Raw genomic sequence first — 19,324 nt, forward strand, 5'->3', positions numbered from 1 at the left:
TCAATGCCATACTATAGCCACCTCTTGACTTGCTTCTTGGTGGCAGGAAATGTTCCCAAACTAATGAGGAACTCAATGACTAAAGATGTAATAGTTTAACGTGGGCTCTGGAATTGCTCTGCTGTTGACCTTGGACAAATCACTGGTTTCATTCCTCTGGGGCAACACCTGTGTCAGAGTTACTGCGGGGGTGGGAATGAGTTAATACATCTGAAGCATTAGAACCTTACCTGGCACACAGTAAGTGCAAATAAATGCTACCTATCCTTATCTTCAATTCTTCTTAGGGTTAGAACTCTTGTGGTTATTCTGCCTCCCATCCCAGTGGTACAGGCTTCTGGGCTTACTTCTTAGTCCTGTGAGGAGTTCTTTCAGTTTGGGAACCAATATTTATATAGATCGATAGAGGGACAGGTTTTATGCATGTTCATTTGGGAGGAACAAAGAATGAAAGAGAAAGTCTCAGAGGATAGAGGCATGTGTGAGAAAAAAAGACAAAACAAGCAAGGCTTTCATTCCTAAAGATGTTATTTGGTTGGTAAAAAACAGAGGGAAAAAAAAACAGAAGAATTTGATGAAATTCGTTTTATTTAAATATATTTTTAAAGGCATAGCAGTTATCAGTAAGGAAAAAGAAAGCCCATGTGTTGGAAACTGCGAATCCAACCAAGAAAGGCAAAGGAAAGGACATGTAGCCAAGACGTATCGGTTGTTAGTGCCGACAGTTGACTCCTACTGCCCCTCTGTACATCAGAGCTGAACTCTGCCTGCTCTTTTTGCGACATCCTCTCACCTTCCAGCACTTCAGACAATGCTCTGCTGCTTTTCACAGATTTTCATGCCCAATTTTCTGGGAAGGGGTGGCCAGGTCCTTCTTCCTAGTCTGTCTACTCTAGAAGGTCCGCTAAAACCTGTCCACCATGACTCTCCTGGTATTTGAGATAGCGGTGGCATAGCTTTCAGCATCACAGCAACCTGCAGCCACCACAGTATGACAACCGACAGATGAGGGGTGTGGTTCCCTGACAGGAAATGAACCCGGGCCATGGCGATGAGAGCCCCGAATTTTAAGTACTAGACCAGGGCTGGCTCATCTATGAGTATCCATCTCTATGGACAATTAATGGCAAGAACATCACCTAGTCCCTGCCTTCCAGAAATGTGAAGGACAATACTGACAGACCAGGCAAGATGTTCAGAGAACACCAGAAACATTCAGAATATGTGGGATACATCAAAGAGCAGAGTACATACTGTTTACAGTATTGCTTATTTTACGCTAAATTTGGTGCCGAGCATGTGCATATTGGAGCCTATTTTTCTGCATGTTTACTATTTTAAAATGAATAGTATGTGTCTATAGGGATAAAATCATGTGCTAGCAAACCTTACATTTTAAAGGAAAAACAAGATGCTTGTGAGAGACTATTAACCATCAAATTAAATTGTGAAAAAGTAACAGCAAATCAGCAGTCAGCTGGGCTGGATGGTCTCTGAGAGTCGGTGGGTCTAACAGTCTTCAATGCCTAATGGAATAAGCTCTGGGAGAGATCGACCAGGATACAAGAAAAATCTCAGCCTTTTCTGGAATTCTTGGTTAGCTTGTCAGTAAATGCAAGCAATTGTCCACTTTTAGAATTTAACCCTTAGAATTTGAATTTCCATTTCTCTTGGATGTTCTTTTATCTGAGGACTGGCTAGGCTGACCTTTTTATTAACTTATATTCATCTTGCTGCCAGCCCTGGTGGTCTAGTGGTTAAGATTTGGCATTCTCCACTCGGGGTTCATTTCCCGGTCAGGGAACCACACTGCCCATCTGAGTTGTGGTACTGTGGCAGCTTCGTGTTGCTGTGATGCTGAAAGCGATACGAGCAGGGTCACCCATGATGGACAGGTTTTAGTGAAGCTTCTAGACTAAGACAGACTAGGAAGAAGGACCTGGCCACTCACTTCCGAAAAATTGGCCATGAAAACCCTGTGAATAGCAGTGGGGCGTTATCTGATATAGCGTCAGAAGTGAGAGGATGGTGCAAAAAAGACCAGGCAGGCTTCCACTCTGCTGTACACAGGGTCGCTAGGAGTCGGAATTGACTCGAGGGCACACAAAAAACAGATGATGAATGAAGCTCATATGGTGGTGAGCTACCAGTGTTCTCCAAGGATTGAATGCTGAAGCTCAGAAACTGGAGCAGCTATCCTTTTGTCAACATACCTCCAGGAGTCCTGGACAGGGGTAAGAAATATTCATCTTCACCCAGTTATACTGGCTATCAGCCCCTTCTTGTGTCACTGCCAAGATGGCAGTCTTCTAAGTCCTAGCCTTTCCCCTGGCCAACCTTACCATTTTGTAAATCAGGAGAAACAGGTTGCTTCCTAGCTGGGACTGCCTACCATAGGTAAGCAAAATTATTACTCATGCCCAGCATACTGGCCCTTTCCCCTGCCTTCCTGGAGCCTCCAGTAGAGCCATATGCAAATAAAGTATCAACCCCTCAATTTAGTAAATTTTTCCACTTCAGTTTTGCCTGTTGGGTGCTTGTCGCCCTCCTCGAAGAGGATGTTTCCTAGGAGATGAGGGTCGGGGAAAGCCCTGCAGGAAAAAGGCCTTAACCGGGTTTTGCCAGATGAATGTGGGAGGAGCATTCCAAGTAGGTCATGGAGGGCCTCGGGCAGCAAGAGGCCTGTAGTCCCAGCATTTCCCTCACCTTCCAATAGCCCCGGATCATCACTCCCAGCAGTGATTGTGAGTGCCAAGGGAGTGGGCTGCCTTCGAGAAGTATTAAAATAGCCAGGGGGGCATGCAACCTCCTCTCCATTACAGCAGTGGAGATCCTTTGAAGGTTTTCAAATAAAAGAGTTAACAGGATCAGATCTGAGAAAAATGACTCCTAAATACAAACATGTTACTTCCCTAACAGACACATCTACTGGAAAGTCCTACAAGTTCTCAAACTCCGTGTCCAATGTTTGTATGGGACGCGCAGGAAACTGCACATAAAGTGTACAATTTGACCAGTTTGACACATGCATACATCCCCATTAAACTATTACCACAATCAAAACCATGAATATTTCCAGCACCTCAAGTTTCCTCCTGATTCTTTGTAATCCACTCTCCTTCCCACCACCCCCACTGGTCTTCCCGTCATTGTAGACACTAACATGCCCCCCCCCCCCCCCCCGCCGCCCAAACTGGGCTAGATTCCTTCTCCAGGGAATCTGGATCTGGAGAGCAGCGGGTGGCTGGAGCTGAGTCTTGCAATGACAACTGCCTAGAGGGGCAGTCCATACATTCCTGCTACAGACCTCTGTGGGCTGATTCTTGTCCTTTCTGCAGCTTGGCTGTTCTTTCCATTCTATGAGCTGCCTAATAGCCTTCAGCATATGCTTTATTGCTTAATTGTGTCAGTTTGTTGCTTGCAACCAAAGAACCCACACGATGCACTTCCTCCTGTAGTCACAATTTCAGGGAATGGCACCACCAAATTCCAGTCTCTGAAGCCTAACCTAGAATAATTCCTGAAAACTTCAGTGTTCATCATGTCTTCTAAGCCACTGCTAAATCCTGCCCATTCTGTTCCCTGCTCAATATTCTGTCTCCATAAAGTTCTTACTTTTTTCCCTCATCATTATTTCTCTGTTTCTCATATATCTCTCTGCGTGGCACAGAGCAGGCACTCGGTAAGTGCTTGTCGAATGACCGAATGAATGCTGACACTGTCCATCACCCCTAGAAATAAACGCAAAGGTGGATGACCGTTTGCATGTGATGTGTGTTTATCAGGATGATAGGATTTTAAAGTTAGGTTTTAATGTTTTCACAGAAGCAAATGATAGGCCTTGAATCCAGGACTTCTGACTCCAAATTCCATGCCATTTCTATTATATTATCATACTTTGTATGCTTTCCCTTCCCTTGGAGTTCCATTTCTTCCATCCTGCTCAGATCCTTATTTACACCAGATTGTAAACCAGATTGTAAACACTAGATACAGCTCTAAAATGTAAGCTCTTTCTAGGGGTATTTGCTTATTAACCAACGAGATGGGGGACATGCGGTAAAGCATCTCGATTGAGGAGAGAAGCCCCTGGCATCATCTGAGAGTTAAGCCAGGAGGTAGGGTGGTCTAGGGGTCAGGGATGTGACTAACGCTTTCTGAACCTCAGGTAGAATCAATAACCTTGCCTCAGTGGAGAACAGTGTGCTGGGCTGGAACAATTCCCCGTGTCAAACAAAGAATCCACACGTAGAATAACAGTTTATTCAACAATCTGAAAATCTGTTCTTTAAGTCTTGCAAAATGAGTGGTAAGTCAAAGATTTGTTCACTATTCTCTGAGTTATGTGTGGTGTGTGTCTCTGTGTGGACAACTGTCTGTGTCTACAGATGCTTTTGCTTTTTATAGCCATTTTAGCCCCACTTTAATTAATATATAAAGTCTTACTATTCTAACAATACTAAAACCTGCATTAAATATTCCCTGAGTCTAACGGTGTCTTGTCCCAAGCCTGCATCCCTCCCCCCCAAGTCTGCTCCTCAGCCTCCATTAATGCCAGGTCGTTAGGGACCACTAGCATTCAGATTGTTTGGGAACCTAGAAGTGAATGCTGGATCTTCAGTCCCTCTGACCTATACACCCTCTAGCCAATGAGCTTCTCTGGGGAGGTGTGTGTGGGGAGGTCTTGGCAGTTCTTCTTCAGAGGTGTGTATTTTGCATTGTAGATACCTGGAAAATAAACATGATTGCCTTAGATGCTGACCTGCCCTCCCACTAACCACTCAACGAGGGTAGAAACTCAGTTTGCTTCTATCGAGTTATATTTCATGTATCCACCAGCCTCTACTGAGGGAGGCGATGTGAAACTGGTGTTTGCGATTATTGCAAAGACTTGCTGCAGGTACTGTTCGTTACATCATTCACCATCTCTTTATGAGGATTCACAGGAGAAATTTCATTTCCATCTTAGTAGCAGGAGTTGTTGTTCTCTTAAGGAATGGGCATCATGAATTGGGTGAACTGATCAGCTTTTCCTCTTCTTGGATATTAGAAAGTCTGAAACCAATTTTGTGGTCCGCCCTTAGTAAGTTTACTTTATAGAATACATTTTTGTACTTGCCTAATTCATGGCTCCACTTTACGTCACTGTCACTAATATACTTCTGAGTTATTTTGCTCTATTTTGTGTGTGTGTGTATATATGTATTTACCTTTTTGTATGCCTTTTGTATATCTTAACTCCTTTTTGAAACAAATAAGTCCAGATATAACTAAATAAATACTTAGGAGATAGGGCTATGGTGAGAGGTCAAGAGGTTCAAGGCCAAGTGTTGGGAAATGAGCACAAAACCCCCACAAAGTCCTAGTTTACCCTTGGTTCCTCTGGCTCCCACCTGCTTCGCTTTGCCCTAAGGGTAGAGCACTGCTGGGTTCCCCTTGTAGCCCACGGTAAGGATCCTAGCCTGTAACAAACCTCTCTCCACCCCCAATGCCCAATCTTACCACCCATCCTGTTCTGTGTGTCCGGCCTCCTTACCTCTTCTTGAGGCTCAGGTGCTATGGCGTTGCTCTCTTCTGGAACTGCAGACACATGAAGCTGAAGATCTTGGCTCTACAAAAAGAAGAGTTCTGCCAGTAAGAGGTGGCTCAACCCCCACAGCCTCTCAGCTCAAAGGGGCTTCTGCGCCTGACACTTTACAAGGGTCACAGACAACACCAAGGGCAAACATCCGATGTAGTTGCACTATAGCCTGAAGGCATCAGGGAAGGCTTTACTTGTCATTCTCTTTGACAGATTAAGAAACCAAGATTTAAAGGGAAAAATGACTTGCTGGGACAGGAAATGAGGTCTTTGGACTCCACAGCTGTGTCCATGATCAGACACTGTGTGATTTGTGTGACATGCATCTGTATGTATATCTATGTGGGAGTCTGTGAGGGTATGACAGAGGTCATAAAACCACTACCTACCACTTTTACACTAACCCTCCTCAAGAACACACTGCAGCTCTCACACTTAGATGATCCTAACCCACGGCAGTTAGGAGAGGCAAGTGGCGTAATGGTTTCTTTGGGAAAAGTTCTAGGTTCAAGATGGGAACCCAAGGTGTGGGAAGCCCTGTCTAGGAGCTGCTAACCCAGGAGAAGACCTTGGCACTCGAAGGTTTAGAGTGAATTTATTTTTTTTTTAAAGATTTTATGTTTCCTTTTTCTCCCCAAAGCCCCCTGGTACACAGTTGTGTATTTTTAATTGTGAGTCCTTCTAGTTGTGGCATATGGGACGCCGCCTCAGCATGGCTTGATGAGCGATGCCATGTCTGTGCCCAGGATCTGAACCGGTGAAACCCTGGGCCACTGAAGCAGAGCGGGTGAACTTAACCACTCGGCCACGGGGCTGGCCCCTATTTTTTAAAATTTTTTAAAATTGAAATTTAATTCACATACTATAAAATTCACCCTTTTAAAGTAGAACCAATTTCAAATAGTATGACAGCCACTTGAAATTCTACATTTCTCCTTTAAGGAAATTTTCCTTCTTCTTACTCCCTCCTGCAATTCCAGGCCATGAATTTCCTCAAAGATAGTACTACCTCCCAGAAGGTTCTCAAGCCTTCATTCTCTGTCAGGTGATTCAAAGGCTGAGCAAGAACAGATTTTCTTGTGGTTACCCTTTTTGTTAGGAAGATTAGCCCTGAGCTAACGTCTGCTGCCAATCTTCCTCTTTATTGCTGAGGAAGACTGGCTCTGAGCTAATATCCATGCCCATCTTCCTCTACTTTATATGTGGGACGCCTGCCACAGCATGGCTTGCCAAACGGTGTGTATGTCCGCACCTGGGATCCGAACCAGGGAACCCCAGGCCAGCAAAGCAGAATGTGCAAACTTAACTGCTGTGCCACCAGGCCAGCCCCAGCGGTTAACATTTTATTTACCCATTTTTATATGTGATATGTCCATAATTCTGCTTGAGAAAAACTATGATTTATGATGCATTTGCAAGGAAATGAACAGATCTTGTAGAACATAGGCTTCAGAGGACTGATGACCCTGGTAGGCTAGGGTCTAGGATGTTCTCGTTGCTTAATTCCATAGGAAAAATACACCTCCTTAGCCAATGACCAAAAGCAATCCCACAAGAGAGGATAGGAGTAAGGAAGCACTATAAATCTCAAATATAAGGAGGTATTCAGGGGAAAGGAGGTTGTGTCCTGTATCTGTTTCCCAAGGAGGAGAGAGTTAATAGCCTGTTCCTCAAAATAGTCAGACAGCATCTTGGTCCCCAAAATCTCCCCTTCAGTAAGATGACCCCAAGGATGCAAACCTATGTTACTATTCCCCAGAGTCAAACAGAAGATCACTCTGTCGCTGTCTCCATGCTAAAATCATATAATATATTACAAAGTCAATTTTAAATTAATTTTGGATTTTCCACACCATTGAGTTGCTTTTTTCAGTGCAGAAAAGTGAGAAGTGGCTACACTTTCCCTCCTCAAAATCCCACCTTAACTCTTGCTTATTCACTACCCACATGCCCTGCGTCTCTCTCAATCTGCATAGCTACCGCAGACTAGGAAGAGCCAAGCGAGAGAGCTACATGGTGCTCTGTTAGGCCCTCCAGCACCTCATGTGAATCAAGACTGAGGGCGTAACAATGGTGATGACTTGGATTTTAGTACCTGAGGGGAGTCAGCTGACGTAAGCTCATTGTTCTCTTCTTTGCCTTCCAGCTTCCCTGTCTTGCCAGACTCTGAAAACACCTGTGGATCAAAGTGTACAATGTAGAAGTCCTGCACCCTCACACCCCGATGCCACCCTTGCGCTCTCTGTCCAGGTTAGTGCCTCTCAGATAACAGGAGGCTCCCACGGTAAGCTGGTCAACCTTCAGTTAGGCATAGGTAATAGCGTGCTGTGATCTGAGGGGTACCAGACATCCCAGATATCCACACGGCTCATGCCCTGGCCTCTTTCATTGCCCAACGCCACCTTCTCTGACCACTCTGTTTAAAATTGCAATTCAGGCCCCACTCCCTGTGCCTTCCCCTACTTAATTTTTCTCCATATCTCTTATTGCCACTACATTATAATTTTACTTATTTATTCTGTTTCTTGTCTATCCTTCCCCCCGCGCCCCCACCACTAGAATGTAAGCTGCAGGAAGGCAGAGAATTTCCTGTTTTGTTCACTGTGATACTCCCCTTCCTAGGAAGGTGCCTGGCACATAGTGCAGGCTCGATAAGTAATTGTGGAATGAATGGATGAATCCTGATGCCACTGAGTCAGATGTCTTACCATGATCCTCTCTACAGTGCACCTGACAGTTGATCTCACAGCCCTGGCTTTTAACACCAAGGAAGGAGAACTATTTCTCAAGGTGGCCCATCCCATTTTAGTTTTTGGAAGCTCCTTGTATACCCTTTCCCCTATATCTAAAAAAATTTTTTTCCATACCATTTTTGTGTGTGTGTGAGGAAGCTTGTCCCTGAGCTAACATCTGTTGCCAATTTTCCTCTTTTTGCTTGAGGAAGGTTTTCCCTGAGCTGACATCTATGCTAATCTTCCTCTATTTTGTATGTGGGATGCCACCACAGCGTGGCTTGATGAGTGGTGTGTAGGTCCACGCCCGGGATCTGAACCTGTGAACCCCAGGCCACCAAAGCAGAGTCCACGAAATTAACCACTATGCCACTGGGCCAGCCCCTCCATACCATTTTTTTAACATAGCTAATTGCTGCAAGTTCCTCATGTATTGATCCAAAATGTGCTTTAAAAAACAAATCTTTACACATAGGGCCTAGTTCTGCCCTCAGTAGTCCTACAGAACAAGTCAAATCTCTCTTCTATATTGTAGCCTTTCCACATAATTTGAATAGAATGTGACTTGATATCCAGATCCTTCACAGAACTGGGTGCTCCCCGGGAGATCTGTGTCTATGTTTTAACACAATCCTTTTCTCAAACATATTCTCACCTTTCAAAAGACCATCCTTTTGCTTTACCTTCCTCTGTGCGTTCCTTCTTCTAGGTCTCTCTCATCAAAGAAGACACAACTTCGAAATTTGCTGCTGCCATTTTGCTTGGTATCTATTTACCGCAGTCACAAATATGACAAACTAAAGACCCTCCGCCCCATTCCCCATTAAAAAAGGTAAAGCTCAGGATGCTAGTTGTAGGTTCTTTATATTGGGAACTCCCAGAACTTGGAGCAAAAGATAAAAATTAGTAAGAACTTGCTCACAATAACACTGGAGATAAGCCCTTTGCGGAAGTCAATTACCCTAAGAGTACAGGTCACTAAATTAGTTGCTGTGAAAATATGAAACAATCCACAGAACCAAAGAGGTGTCTAAGGGTATCCTTGAGTCTATAATAAAATGACATGAAATCTTATCAACTATGGGAAACCTAACTATAGTAAAAATGATCTACATCGAGGTTATAAAGAGGAATGGAGACTCAGCCAGATCCACTCACCTGAGAGATCAAGGTAGGAGATGTAGAAAGTTCTTCTGGGTTCAGATTCTCAGTGTTTTCCTTTTCTCCGGCTTCAGGAGTTCTTACTGGCTTCTCTGGCGGCAGTGGATCAGGAGAGGCCTCTAAGGAGGCCCTAGGACTTGGAGTCCCAGCCCCCAGGGAGGCCCTGGGGCTGGTGGGTGAATTCGGTTCAGAGGCTGTAGGGCTGGAGGGTGTGTTCCCTGAGGAGGGCCTGGGGCTGGGAGTGGCTCTGGGTGGAGGAGGCCTATTGGGGGGTGCTGAGGCCCTCTGGATAGAGGCTCTCTTCTTTGGTTGTTCAGATCCTTCACTGGAGGTGCGGGTTCGGAGGACTACTTCTGGGAGAGATGAAGGCTGCTCTGAAGGGATTAGGGCTCTGCCTGGTGATGGAGCTGCGGAGCAAGGGAGAACTTCCTCCTGGGCCTGGCCACCCTCAACGGTGAGAGAGGGCTGGGCCGGGGTGAGGCCATTGCAGGCTGGCAGAGGCTCTTCCTCCTCAGAGGAGCTTGCTTCAGCCTCTTCCTCCTCTGTTTCCTCATCTTTTAAGGGCTCTTCTTTGATCTCAGAGTTGTCTTCTCCCTGGGCTGGATCAGATGCCAGCTCTTCTTCACTTGCAGAGGTGGAGTCCCTCTCACTCTTCAAGGAAAGTGCAGAGGGACTGATAGGTGAGGTAAGAGGGCCGGAGACCACAGATGGTCGAACTGGGGGAGAGATGACTAAAGAGCGTCTGTTGCCGCTAAAAAAGGAAGGGCATTCAGACTCAGAAGACCTAACAACTGGAAGTAACCTAAATACCCCCAAATAAATATGATGCATGCACATAATAATAATAAAGCAATTTAAAATGATACTGGAAAGTTTATGTAATTTTCAATAATGCTTACGTTATAAAGTAAAGTGAAAAAGGCTATAAAATTTTATCTATATCACAACTCTATTATGTAAAATATATAAAGAAAAAGACTAGAAAGAAACACAGCAAAATATTAATGAAATATTTTCTCTGGGGAAAAGATTCAGTTAATCGTTATGGATTCTGTATTTGCAAATTCACCTACTCCCTAAAATTTATTTATAACCCCAAATCAATACTTCTGGTGCTTTCACAGTCAGTCACAGACATGTGCAAGCTGTGGAAACTGAGTCCGTGACGAGCGCTGTCCCTCTGAGTTCTGATAAGGCAGTCCTTGGCCTTCTTGTTTCTGCTCTCATACTGTAAATGTGTCCTTTTGCCGTGTTTTTCACATCGTTGTGCTTTTTGCTGATGATTTTGCCATTTAAAATGGCCTCCAAGTGTAGTGCTAAAGTGCTGTCTAAGAGTGAGAAGACAGTGAGGTGACTCACAGAGAAAATACGATGTTGGATAAGCTTCCTTCAGGCGTGTGTTACAGCGCTGTCGGCCGTCAGTTCAATATTAATGAGTCAACGATACAGATTAAATAAGTTGTCTTTAAACAGAAACACACACAAGACAAGGTTATATACTGATTGGTTGATGAAATTGTTGGGACCAGGGGCTCACAAGAACCTAACCCTGTGTTTCCCCAAGGAGCAATGGCATAGTATTCACTAATTCAGTGCTCGTGGTGACTTCACAGAACTTAACTGCCACGAACAATGAAAGTGGACTATAACATTTATCAAGCAGGCTGGATACTGTGCTGAGTGCTTCTATAGCCAACATCGGCCTGGTTCCTACTCACCTCCTCAAGTGCTTCCCATGTACCATCCACTAACTGATTAAGCAACCCACAAATATTTACTCAACAGGTACCAACTATGTGCTGTGTCCTGGGCACAAGGATGGGGAATGGGCAGAGGAACAGAAAGAGAAAATCTTAATTCCTGCCCTATGGGGTTTCTAATGTGAGATAAGCTGAGTGACATAAGGTTCTTTCTAGCACTAGCATCCTAGGGATCAGTAGGTTTAGAAGGCCCAGGACATAGTAAGAAAAGACCAGATTTCCCTACAAGGTTCCGGGACATCTTGGTGTAAGTGATGGTAAGTTTCAGATGAATGGATAATTAGAGAGAACTCTGGCTTTCAATGCTGGGAAGAGGAGAAACAGAGTTTTTGGAGAAAAAGGGAATTCGTCTAGGAAGTTTACACTGGCCCCTTGGTGATTCTTTTCAATTGTCTGTAACTACTTGCTAAATGAGCAGTACAAATAGCAAATGTGAGCCCTATTCTTGCTTCAAGGCCCAAGCTCAGTTTCACTACCTCCTTAAAGGCTTCCCCGACCATCCACACACTGGAAATTACTTACCTCTCTGGAATCCCTACAGGTCTCATTAGGCACTTTGTATGTACAAGCTTATATCATCCTTTGTAGTCCTAAGGCAAATTTTCTCTTTTCAACTTTTTGTAAATCACTTCAGAGAAAGGACAAGTGTCCTGTGTCTTTGGATCCCTAACTCTTGGCATAAAACTTTGCACAGAGTAGGGACATAATAAAATTTCCTAAACAACGGCTTCAGAGTAAGAAAGTGATCACATTCTGAGGGACCAGTGAATTGCTTACAGTTACCAACACAAAGAATGTGTGAAGGCAATAGCTACCACACACACACACACACACACACACACACACACAAAGTGGAAAAGCAAGCCATAACAGATTGAGAAAAGATATTTGCAATGCATATCATTAAAGGTTTAATATCCAGAATATACAAAAAAAAAAAAAACCACCCTCATATAAAACAATTTTAAAAAAAGGATTAACAGGGGCCAGCCCAGTGGCATAGTGGTCAAATTTGTGTACTCTGCTTTGGTGGCCCAGGGTTTGTGGGTTTGGATCCTGGGCACAGACATACATACCACTCATCAAAGCACGCTGTGGTAGCATCCCACATACAAAAAATAGAGGAAGACTGGCACAGATGTTATCTCAGGGACAATCTTCCTCAAGCAAGAAGAGGAAGATTGGCAATGGATGTTAGTCAGGGCAGATCTTCCTCACCACAAAAAAAAGGGGGGGTAAACAGGTAAACAATCCAAAAGAAAATGTGAAAAAAAGATAAGCAGGAAAGTCACAGAACAGGAAACTTAAATGGCCAACAACATGAAAAGATGTTCATGCTAACTAGCAATTGTGGAGATGTTAATTAAAACTGTAAAAAATTCCACTTCATACTCATTAGCTTAGAAAAATCATGAAGTCTGACAATTCACATGTAGCAGGAACATGGAGCAATGGGGGCTTCTATTCACTGCTGGTGGGTTGTAAATTGGGACAGTCACTTTGGAGAGCACTTTGGCAATGGCAACAGCTAGTAAGGCTGAAGAAGCCCAAATGCACAGACTCTGTGACTCAGCAAGTCCACTCCCAGTATACACAATAAAGAAACTCTTGATAGTATTCATGAGAAACGTAAAACATGTTCGTTGCAACATTATTTGTAATAGCAAAAAACTGGAAAACAACCCAAATGTCCATTAGCAGGAGGACAGATAAATAAATTGTAAACTAGCCATACAATGGCATCTGCAACAGTTACGGAGGGGAAAGATCAGAGCTAGCAACATGTAGCAACAAGGATAAATAAACCTCATAAACAATACTAAGAGAACAAAAGAAGTTGCAAAAGAATACAGTGTAATTCCATTTATATAAAGTTTAAGAACATGCAAAACAATATTTTCTGTGTGCGCATATATGTGTATAATAAAAGTAAAAAGACATGCATAAGAATAGTAAGCACTAAATTTAAGATAGTGGCTGCCTTTGGTGGGGCAGGAAGAGAAAGTGAGTGGGGAAGGGATACTGGGAGCTTCAATTATATATATAATAGTTGATTTCTTAAATTTGGTGGTAGGCATATAGCTATTTGTTGTATTCTTTATACCTTTAGTTATAGATGAAATATTTCATAAAAAGAAAAAGAATTTACATAGGGGCATAGTGCAAACAGCAAACAACATAATGTACATGAACACAAAAGCAAGGCCAGGATTTGGGAGTGGAGATGAGAGTGGTGAATATGTTCACACAGAGGACAAGTGAAGCAGAAAAGAGTCTCAGAGGTTGCTCACCTTGATAGTCCCTTCACCACAAAGACTTTGTCGGAATGTTGCTTCTCCAGTTTGCTCATCACCTCGTAGAGACTGTGGTTCAGCTAGAGCCAGCAAGAGAGAAGAGGATGCCAGCCAGATGGGAACCTGAGACTGGCAGATCCCTTCTCTCCTCTCTTTTCAGACAGCTCCCTAAAATAAAACCTCACCACCCTGAACTGTACAATTCCTCCTCATCTCTTTTGCACTACTGTCCAGGGTCCTGTCCCACCACCCCTTCCTCCTTGACTGTCTGCGTCTTAAGTTCTGCCTCTGGCATCAGACTGGCAGCTCTCTCAAGGCTGGGTTCTTGATGTTTGATTTGAGGTTCCAGCTTCTCTCAGGTGATCCAGGGAATGAAAACTCATTGTAATACTACAATGTAATTTTAATTTAAAATTAATTTAATGTAAAATTGCCATGTAAATCATAATTTAGCCAAAGAAACTCTGAAGAGGAACGTACATGTATGTGTAGGTGACTATATTAATATTGTAACAGCAAAGAGTCTTGGAATCCCAGGACTAGAAAAGACCCATGAGATGATGTTCTGTGGCTGCCTGTCACTGAAGAGGATTGGTCCTATTCAAGACCAACTACCTGAGAAACTGACCTGGGCATAAACACCGCCCTCTCCACTCCCCAGCAACAAAAGATAGAGATTTCACAACTTGGTTCCCTGTTTTAGCTGTGCCTTCCAGAGGCTTCACCTCCTTTATTCATCTGAAGCTCAAGTTTGGCTGCTATTATTCAGTATTAATGGAGATGGAGAGGGCCCTCTGACAGAGATATATATGTGCTTTAATAGAGTTCAACGCAGTCAATCAAGTGCTATTATTTCATCATGAGAAAAAAGTAAAAATGTGTGGTGCCAATATGGATATTTAATGAGATTATATAAATTAGGGCTACCTTCATATTTACTAGAAAAACCTAGGTGTCTAAATTGACCAGATGTTTCTCACCTTGCTCATCTCCCTGTAGAAGACATCCCTCAAGTTGGAAATGTTTTGGAAGATGGTCACATAACAGCCAATACGACTATCAGGAGGCAAAACGACAAACATATACAGGTAAGGGTTGATAAAGGAAGTTTTTGTTTGAAAATGCAAGGTAGGAGCTTAGGCCAAAGCCAACCACCACCAAGGCTCCTCAGAGAAAAGTGCCCCACGTCCCAGACTTGGGTTCTGGGATCTGGATTCATCAGAGCCAAGCCAGGAGCACAGTTGACTCTCAGGAGTGGGCAGGCCAGGAGGCACTATCAGCCCAGGCTGACACCAAAATATCACAATCTCTAGTTGCATGATGTTATCTGATTCAGGCTCTTTAGGTATTGAAGTAGACGTGGAAGTGCTTTGAAGAATTTTTAAAGTGCTGTATAAGGCCATACAATTATAGTTATTATAATAAGTAATTATTCTTTCTCATTATGCAAAACTTGGACTTCTATGAAGCTGTATGTACATTAATGGAATTCTACTGTAAATGAATTGGGGAAGTTTACATTTAAAGAAACTGTATTAAATTTCAATTCCATTTAAATTAGGAGTCACATACTTAATGTTTTAGAATACACGTAGTCATTAAAAAGGCTCCATCATATGTAGAATAATTTCTTTTTTTTTGAGGAAGATTAGCCTTGAGCTAACATCTGCCACCAATCCCTCTCTTTTTGCTGAGGAAGACTGGCCCTGAGCTAACATCCATGCCCATCTTCCTCTACTTTATATGTGGGATGCCTGCCATAGCATGGCTTGACAAGCAGTGCGTAGGTCCACCCCCGGATCCAAACCGGCAAACCCTGGGCCGCCAGAGCATAACGGGCAAACCTAACCTCTGCGCCACCGGGCTGGCCCTGTAGAATAATATTAAGTAACAATATAAAATACTCTGACTACAACTGCTTTAAAATACATCTTGTGGGGCCAGTCCAGTTGTGCAGAGGTTAGGTTTGCACGTTATGCTCTGGCGGCCCAGGGTTTGCCAGTTTGGATCCCGGGTGTGGACCTATGCACTGCTTGTCAAGCCACGCTGTGGCAGGTGTCCCACAAAAAAAAAAAAAGTAGAGGAATATGGGCACGGATGTTAGCTCAGGGCCAGTCCTCCTCAGCAAAAAGATGAGGACTGGTGGCAGATGTTAGCTCAGGGCTAATCTTCCTCAAAAACAAACAAACAAAAACGATAAAATACATCTTGTACAATAAAAAGAGAATAGGATACAAATAGAATTTCTGCTCAGATTCCTCTTCCAATGTGGAAAATTTACTCCAAAACACTTCTACCTACTGTGAAGCAAAGACATCTTCATTAACAATCATCCCATGGTTTATCTTCTACGTGAATCTGAATGTTCATGAACCAAGCTTGTTTAAAATAACACGCACTTGAGCATGAAACCAGATATTCCTAGCATGCATGATGACAGAACTTTACTTGCCAAAATCTCCTTTGTCCAAAAAGCATCTTGTCTTTAAACCCAGAAAAGCTGGCAGGACAAGGATGGTTATCTGTGTCGCAGATGAAGAAAGCAGCGTCTAGAGGGACAAGGCAGCTCGCCTAATGTCACACAACAGGGTAGTAGCAGGGCTGAGGCTATGTCCCACTCCTGGACCAGGGCTCTTTTCATGAGGTGACATGTTTGGGCTGCCAGGTGGCCTGGGCCTGCAGTGGCCCAGGAGTCCAGCCCTTTCCTGAATCTCAGTCCTTACCTATTGTAAAGCACAGGCAGCTCCTCTAGTAGCTCCTTGTTCAGATCTTCAAACACAGCCTGGGCTTTGTTGAACTCTTCCTCTGCCTAAGTGGTGAAAGAGACAGACAATTCCCCTCAATTCTGAACCCAAGGCTAGAGGCTGCTGCTTTTGTCTCTGCATTTTGTCAGGGACTACGCTTACTTGGAACCATGCCTGTCCTTCTCCAGACCCGTGACCTCCCCAGCCTCAAGTCTCTGACTATCCTTAGAGCATCTGTGTCAGAGGAAACAGGATTTCCTTCAGGACACTGGATGCTGAATTTATCATTTCCTAAACCCAGTTTGGCCCAGCCACCTGCCACCATTATCGGGAGAGGGAGAGTGGGACAGATTTACCATGCTTTTTTCTTTTTACCTTGGCAGTCTTGGCCTCATCTTTCTTTTTGGCATTCTGCACCGCCTCCAGGTGGTGTCGGGCACTGTCATAGTCCACGAGTTTCCGACCCCGCTTGGCGATTCTTTCCTAACCCAGAGTCAGGAGAGAGGGCCTTGACACTCACTTTTCAGTGGCCGAGATGTAGGTAACAGAGTATCAAACAGAGAGGCAAGATTCTTGGGTCCTATTATCACATTTCACAGAAAATAGGGTTTTGTGCCCAAGGGGTCTCCCTCACTATCTGGAAGGAATGGGAATTCTCAGGGGGAAACAGAGCAAAGGCAATCCTACAGAGCACATGGAAGCCTGCACTAAATGTTAATATTTCCTAGGAACGCACGATAAAGTGGTTCAGCTTCCAGGAGAAACAGCCTTGAAAATCCTACCAAATTGAAAGTCAAGAGTTTTGGGTGTTACTCCCAATGCTGCCATTTATTGCCTTGTGACCTAGGGCAAGGCACACCTCTTTTGGAGCCTCAGTAGATTCATCTGCCCTATTGTGTTATTTTAGAGAGCAAATGCTGAATATAAAGTGCTTTGAAAACCCTAAAGTATAGTAAAAATAGCAAATTGATATGAGCACTGAGAGAATATCTACTCAATTTCATTCAAACTACAAATTATTCCAGGGAGAAGCAAACTATATTAACGGCCCGTCTCATTCTCTCAATCACAGATTTGAAAGGATCTTAGCAATTATCTGGTCCAATTTCCTATTCAATACACGAAGCTTCTCTACCACAGCCAAGGTAAGAAGTAGTTTGACTTCTGCCTGAACAGAGAACAGACAACATACTACCTCACAGTATATTTAAATTTTGGAAAGCTTTAACTATAAGAAAGTTCAGTCAGTCTCCCTCTAATTTCTTCCGATTAATCTAAAATCAGCAGAGAAATACAAATATTGTATGATTTCACTTATATGTGGAATCTAAGGAGCAAAATAAATGAACAAACAGAACAAAACAGAAACAAACTCATAGATACAAAGAACAAATTGAGTGTCGCCAGAGGGGAGAAGGGTAGGGGACGGGCAAAATGGGTGAAGGAGATTAAGAGGAACAAACTTCCAGTTACAAAATAAACAAGTCATGGGGATGTAATGTACAGCATAGGGAACACAGTCAATAATATTGTAATGACTTTGTAAGGTGACACGGTTACTAGACTTGCCGTGGAGATCACTTTGTAATGTATATAAATGCTGAATCACTATGTTGTACACCTGAAACCGATATAATATTGTATGTCAACCATACTTAAATTTAAATAAATAAACAAAATGGCCTTAGAGAAAGCAAGAAGGGAGGCAGGGAGATACATTTTGGAAAAAAATAAATAAATAAAATCAGTACAGTGCCCAATAAAGTAGATGTTTAATAAATATGAGTTGAATGAATAAACGAATTCTAATTCTGCTTTCAGGTTGAATTCCTCTTTCACCTAACAGATTTTCAAGCATTTGAAGGTAATTTTTATGACTCCTCCAGGCTTCCTCTTCTCTACAATAAACATCTTTAGTCCCATCACTGTTTCTCACAACTAAAAGGGATGCTCTGACCTGGATCTAATTCAATACCAGCCCAAATCTAGTTCACTGAAATCTAAGCATTAATATAACCTTCACGCTAACCTTTTGTCTAACCCTCAACTTTTAACCCTTCTCCTAACTTACCCAACTTCATTCCTAACCATGGGCTCTAGATCTATTTCCAAGGCATAACCCAATACATTCTCTAACTTATATGGGCCCCCCATAACCCATTCTTGATTCTGTAAATTGATTACCTTAACCTCGCTGAACTGGGCTACATAGTTTTCCATGGTCCTCAGAGCCTGGTCAGCTAGCTTCTCTTCATAGTCTTCCCAAAGGAGGTCATTATTCTGTGGGATAGAGGCAGAGGGAGTGGTGAGGCTCCACTTCTCGACAACTGCACACGAGGGAAACACCCAAATTCTTCCTGCAACAAGCTTCCTTTTTGGAGCACGGGATTTAGAATACCATGTTGGATTCTGGGGAAGTGTCAGATGAAGAAACAGCCCTTCCCCAAGAAAAGACTACCCTATAAAAGACTAGACATACATTCAGGATTAAGAACAGGAACACATGGTCAGAGTCTTGGGCCCTAGAGCTTGAAGGATAGGGAAGTTTGGGAGTAAATAATTACATGAACAATCAGTTGGGTTTTATGTAGGTAAAACTTCCATAAAGTTTTAAAAAATATTTATTTATTTATTTTTGAGGAAGATTAGCCCTGAGCTAACATCTGCTGCCAATCCTCCTCTTTTTGCTGAGGAAGACTGGCCCTGAGCTAACATCCATGCCCATCTTCCTCTACTTTATATGTGGGATGCCCGCTACAGCATGGCTTGACAAGCAGTGTGTAGGTCCACACCCGGGATCCGAACCAGTGAACCCCAGGCTGCCGAAGCAGAACGTGTGAATTTAACTGCTGTGCTGCAGGGCTGGCCCCCCATAAGGTTTTAAAGAGGAGAAGAGGGTCAAAACCACAGGACTCCACAGATTAAGGCAAACTTGTATTTACCTTCATCGTTGCAGCTTCTTCCTACCACCCGTGACTGAGGCCATACAAATGAACGAACAATGTGAATTGGCCCCTTTGTTTTCCTGTTTGCTCAGATGGAGAAGCTACGA

The 19,324-nt window shown here is 43.3% G+C and overlaps 1 protein-coding gene and 1 long non-coding RNA gene across 5 annotated transcripts in view; one reads left to right on the plus strand and one right to left on the minus strand.

The window, feature by feature from the left end:
* Positions 1 to 4,249: 4,249 nt before the first annotated feature.
* BIN2 (bridging integrator 2) overlaps positions 4,250 to 19,324 on the minus strand; it is a 30,350-nt gene continuing 15,275 nt past the window's right edge. For 2 of the 4 annotated variants that reach the window (XM_014847415.3, XM_070495185.1), the window contains exons 5-13: positions 18,457 to 18,552; positions 16,648 to 16,755; positions 16,252 to 16,337; positions 14,509 to 14,584; positions 13,526 to 13,608; positions 9,472 to 10,225; positions 7,677 to 7,757; positions 5,537 to 5,611; positions 4,250 to 4,728 (exon numbers count right to left, since the gene is read on the minus strand). In XM_014847415.3, coding sequence (XP_014702901.1) covers positions 4,699 to 4,728; positions 5,537 to 5,611; positions 7,677 to 7,757; positions 9,472 to 10,225; positions 13,526 to 13,608; positions 14,509 to 14,584; positions 16,252 to 16,337; positions 16,648 to 16,755; positions 18,457 to 18,552 — 1,389 coding nt within the window. In that variant the 3' untranslated portion in view covers positions 4,250 to 4,698. Of the gene's footprint in view, positions 5,056 to 5,536; positions 5,612 to 7,676; positions 7,758 to 9,471; positions 10,226 to 13,525; positions 13,609 to 14,508; positions 14,585 to 16,251; positions 16,338 to 16,647; positions 16,756 to 18,456; positions 18,553 to 19,324 lie in introns of all 4 variants that reach the window. The other 2 variants (XM_014847416.3, XM_070495184.1) reach the window with 1 other exon arrangement.
* Positions 14,527 to 18,224, plus strand: LOC139041651 (uncharacterized). The gene is made up of 3 exons (XR_011497185.1): positions 14,527 to 14,616; positions 17,345 to 17,417; positions 18,094 to 18,224. It is a non-coding gene; the product is annotated as an uncharacterized lncRNA (long non-coding RNA).

The sequence above is a fragment of the Equus asinus genome, chromosome 22, assembly GCF_041296235.1.
Source record: "Equus asinus isolate D_3611 breed Donkey chromosome 22, EquAss-T2T_v2, whole genome shotgun sequence".
NCBI classification, from domain to species: domain Eukaryota; kingdom Metazoa; phylum Chordata; class Mammalia; order Perissodactyla; family Equidae; genus Equus; species Equus asinus.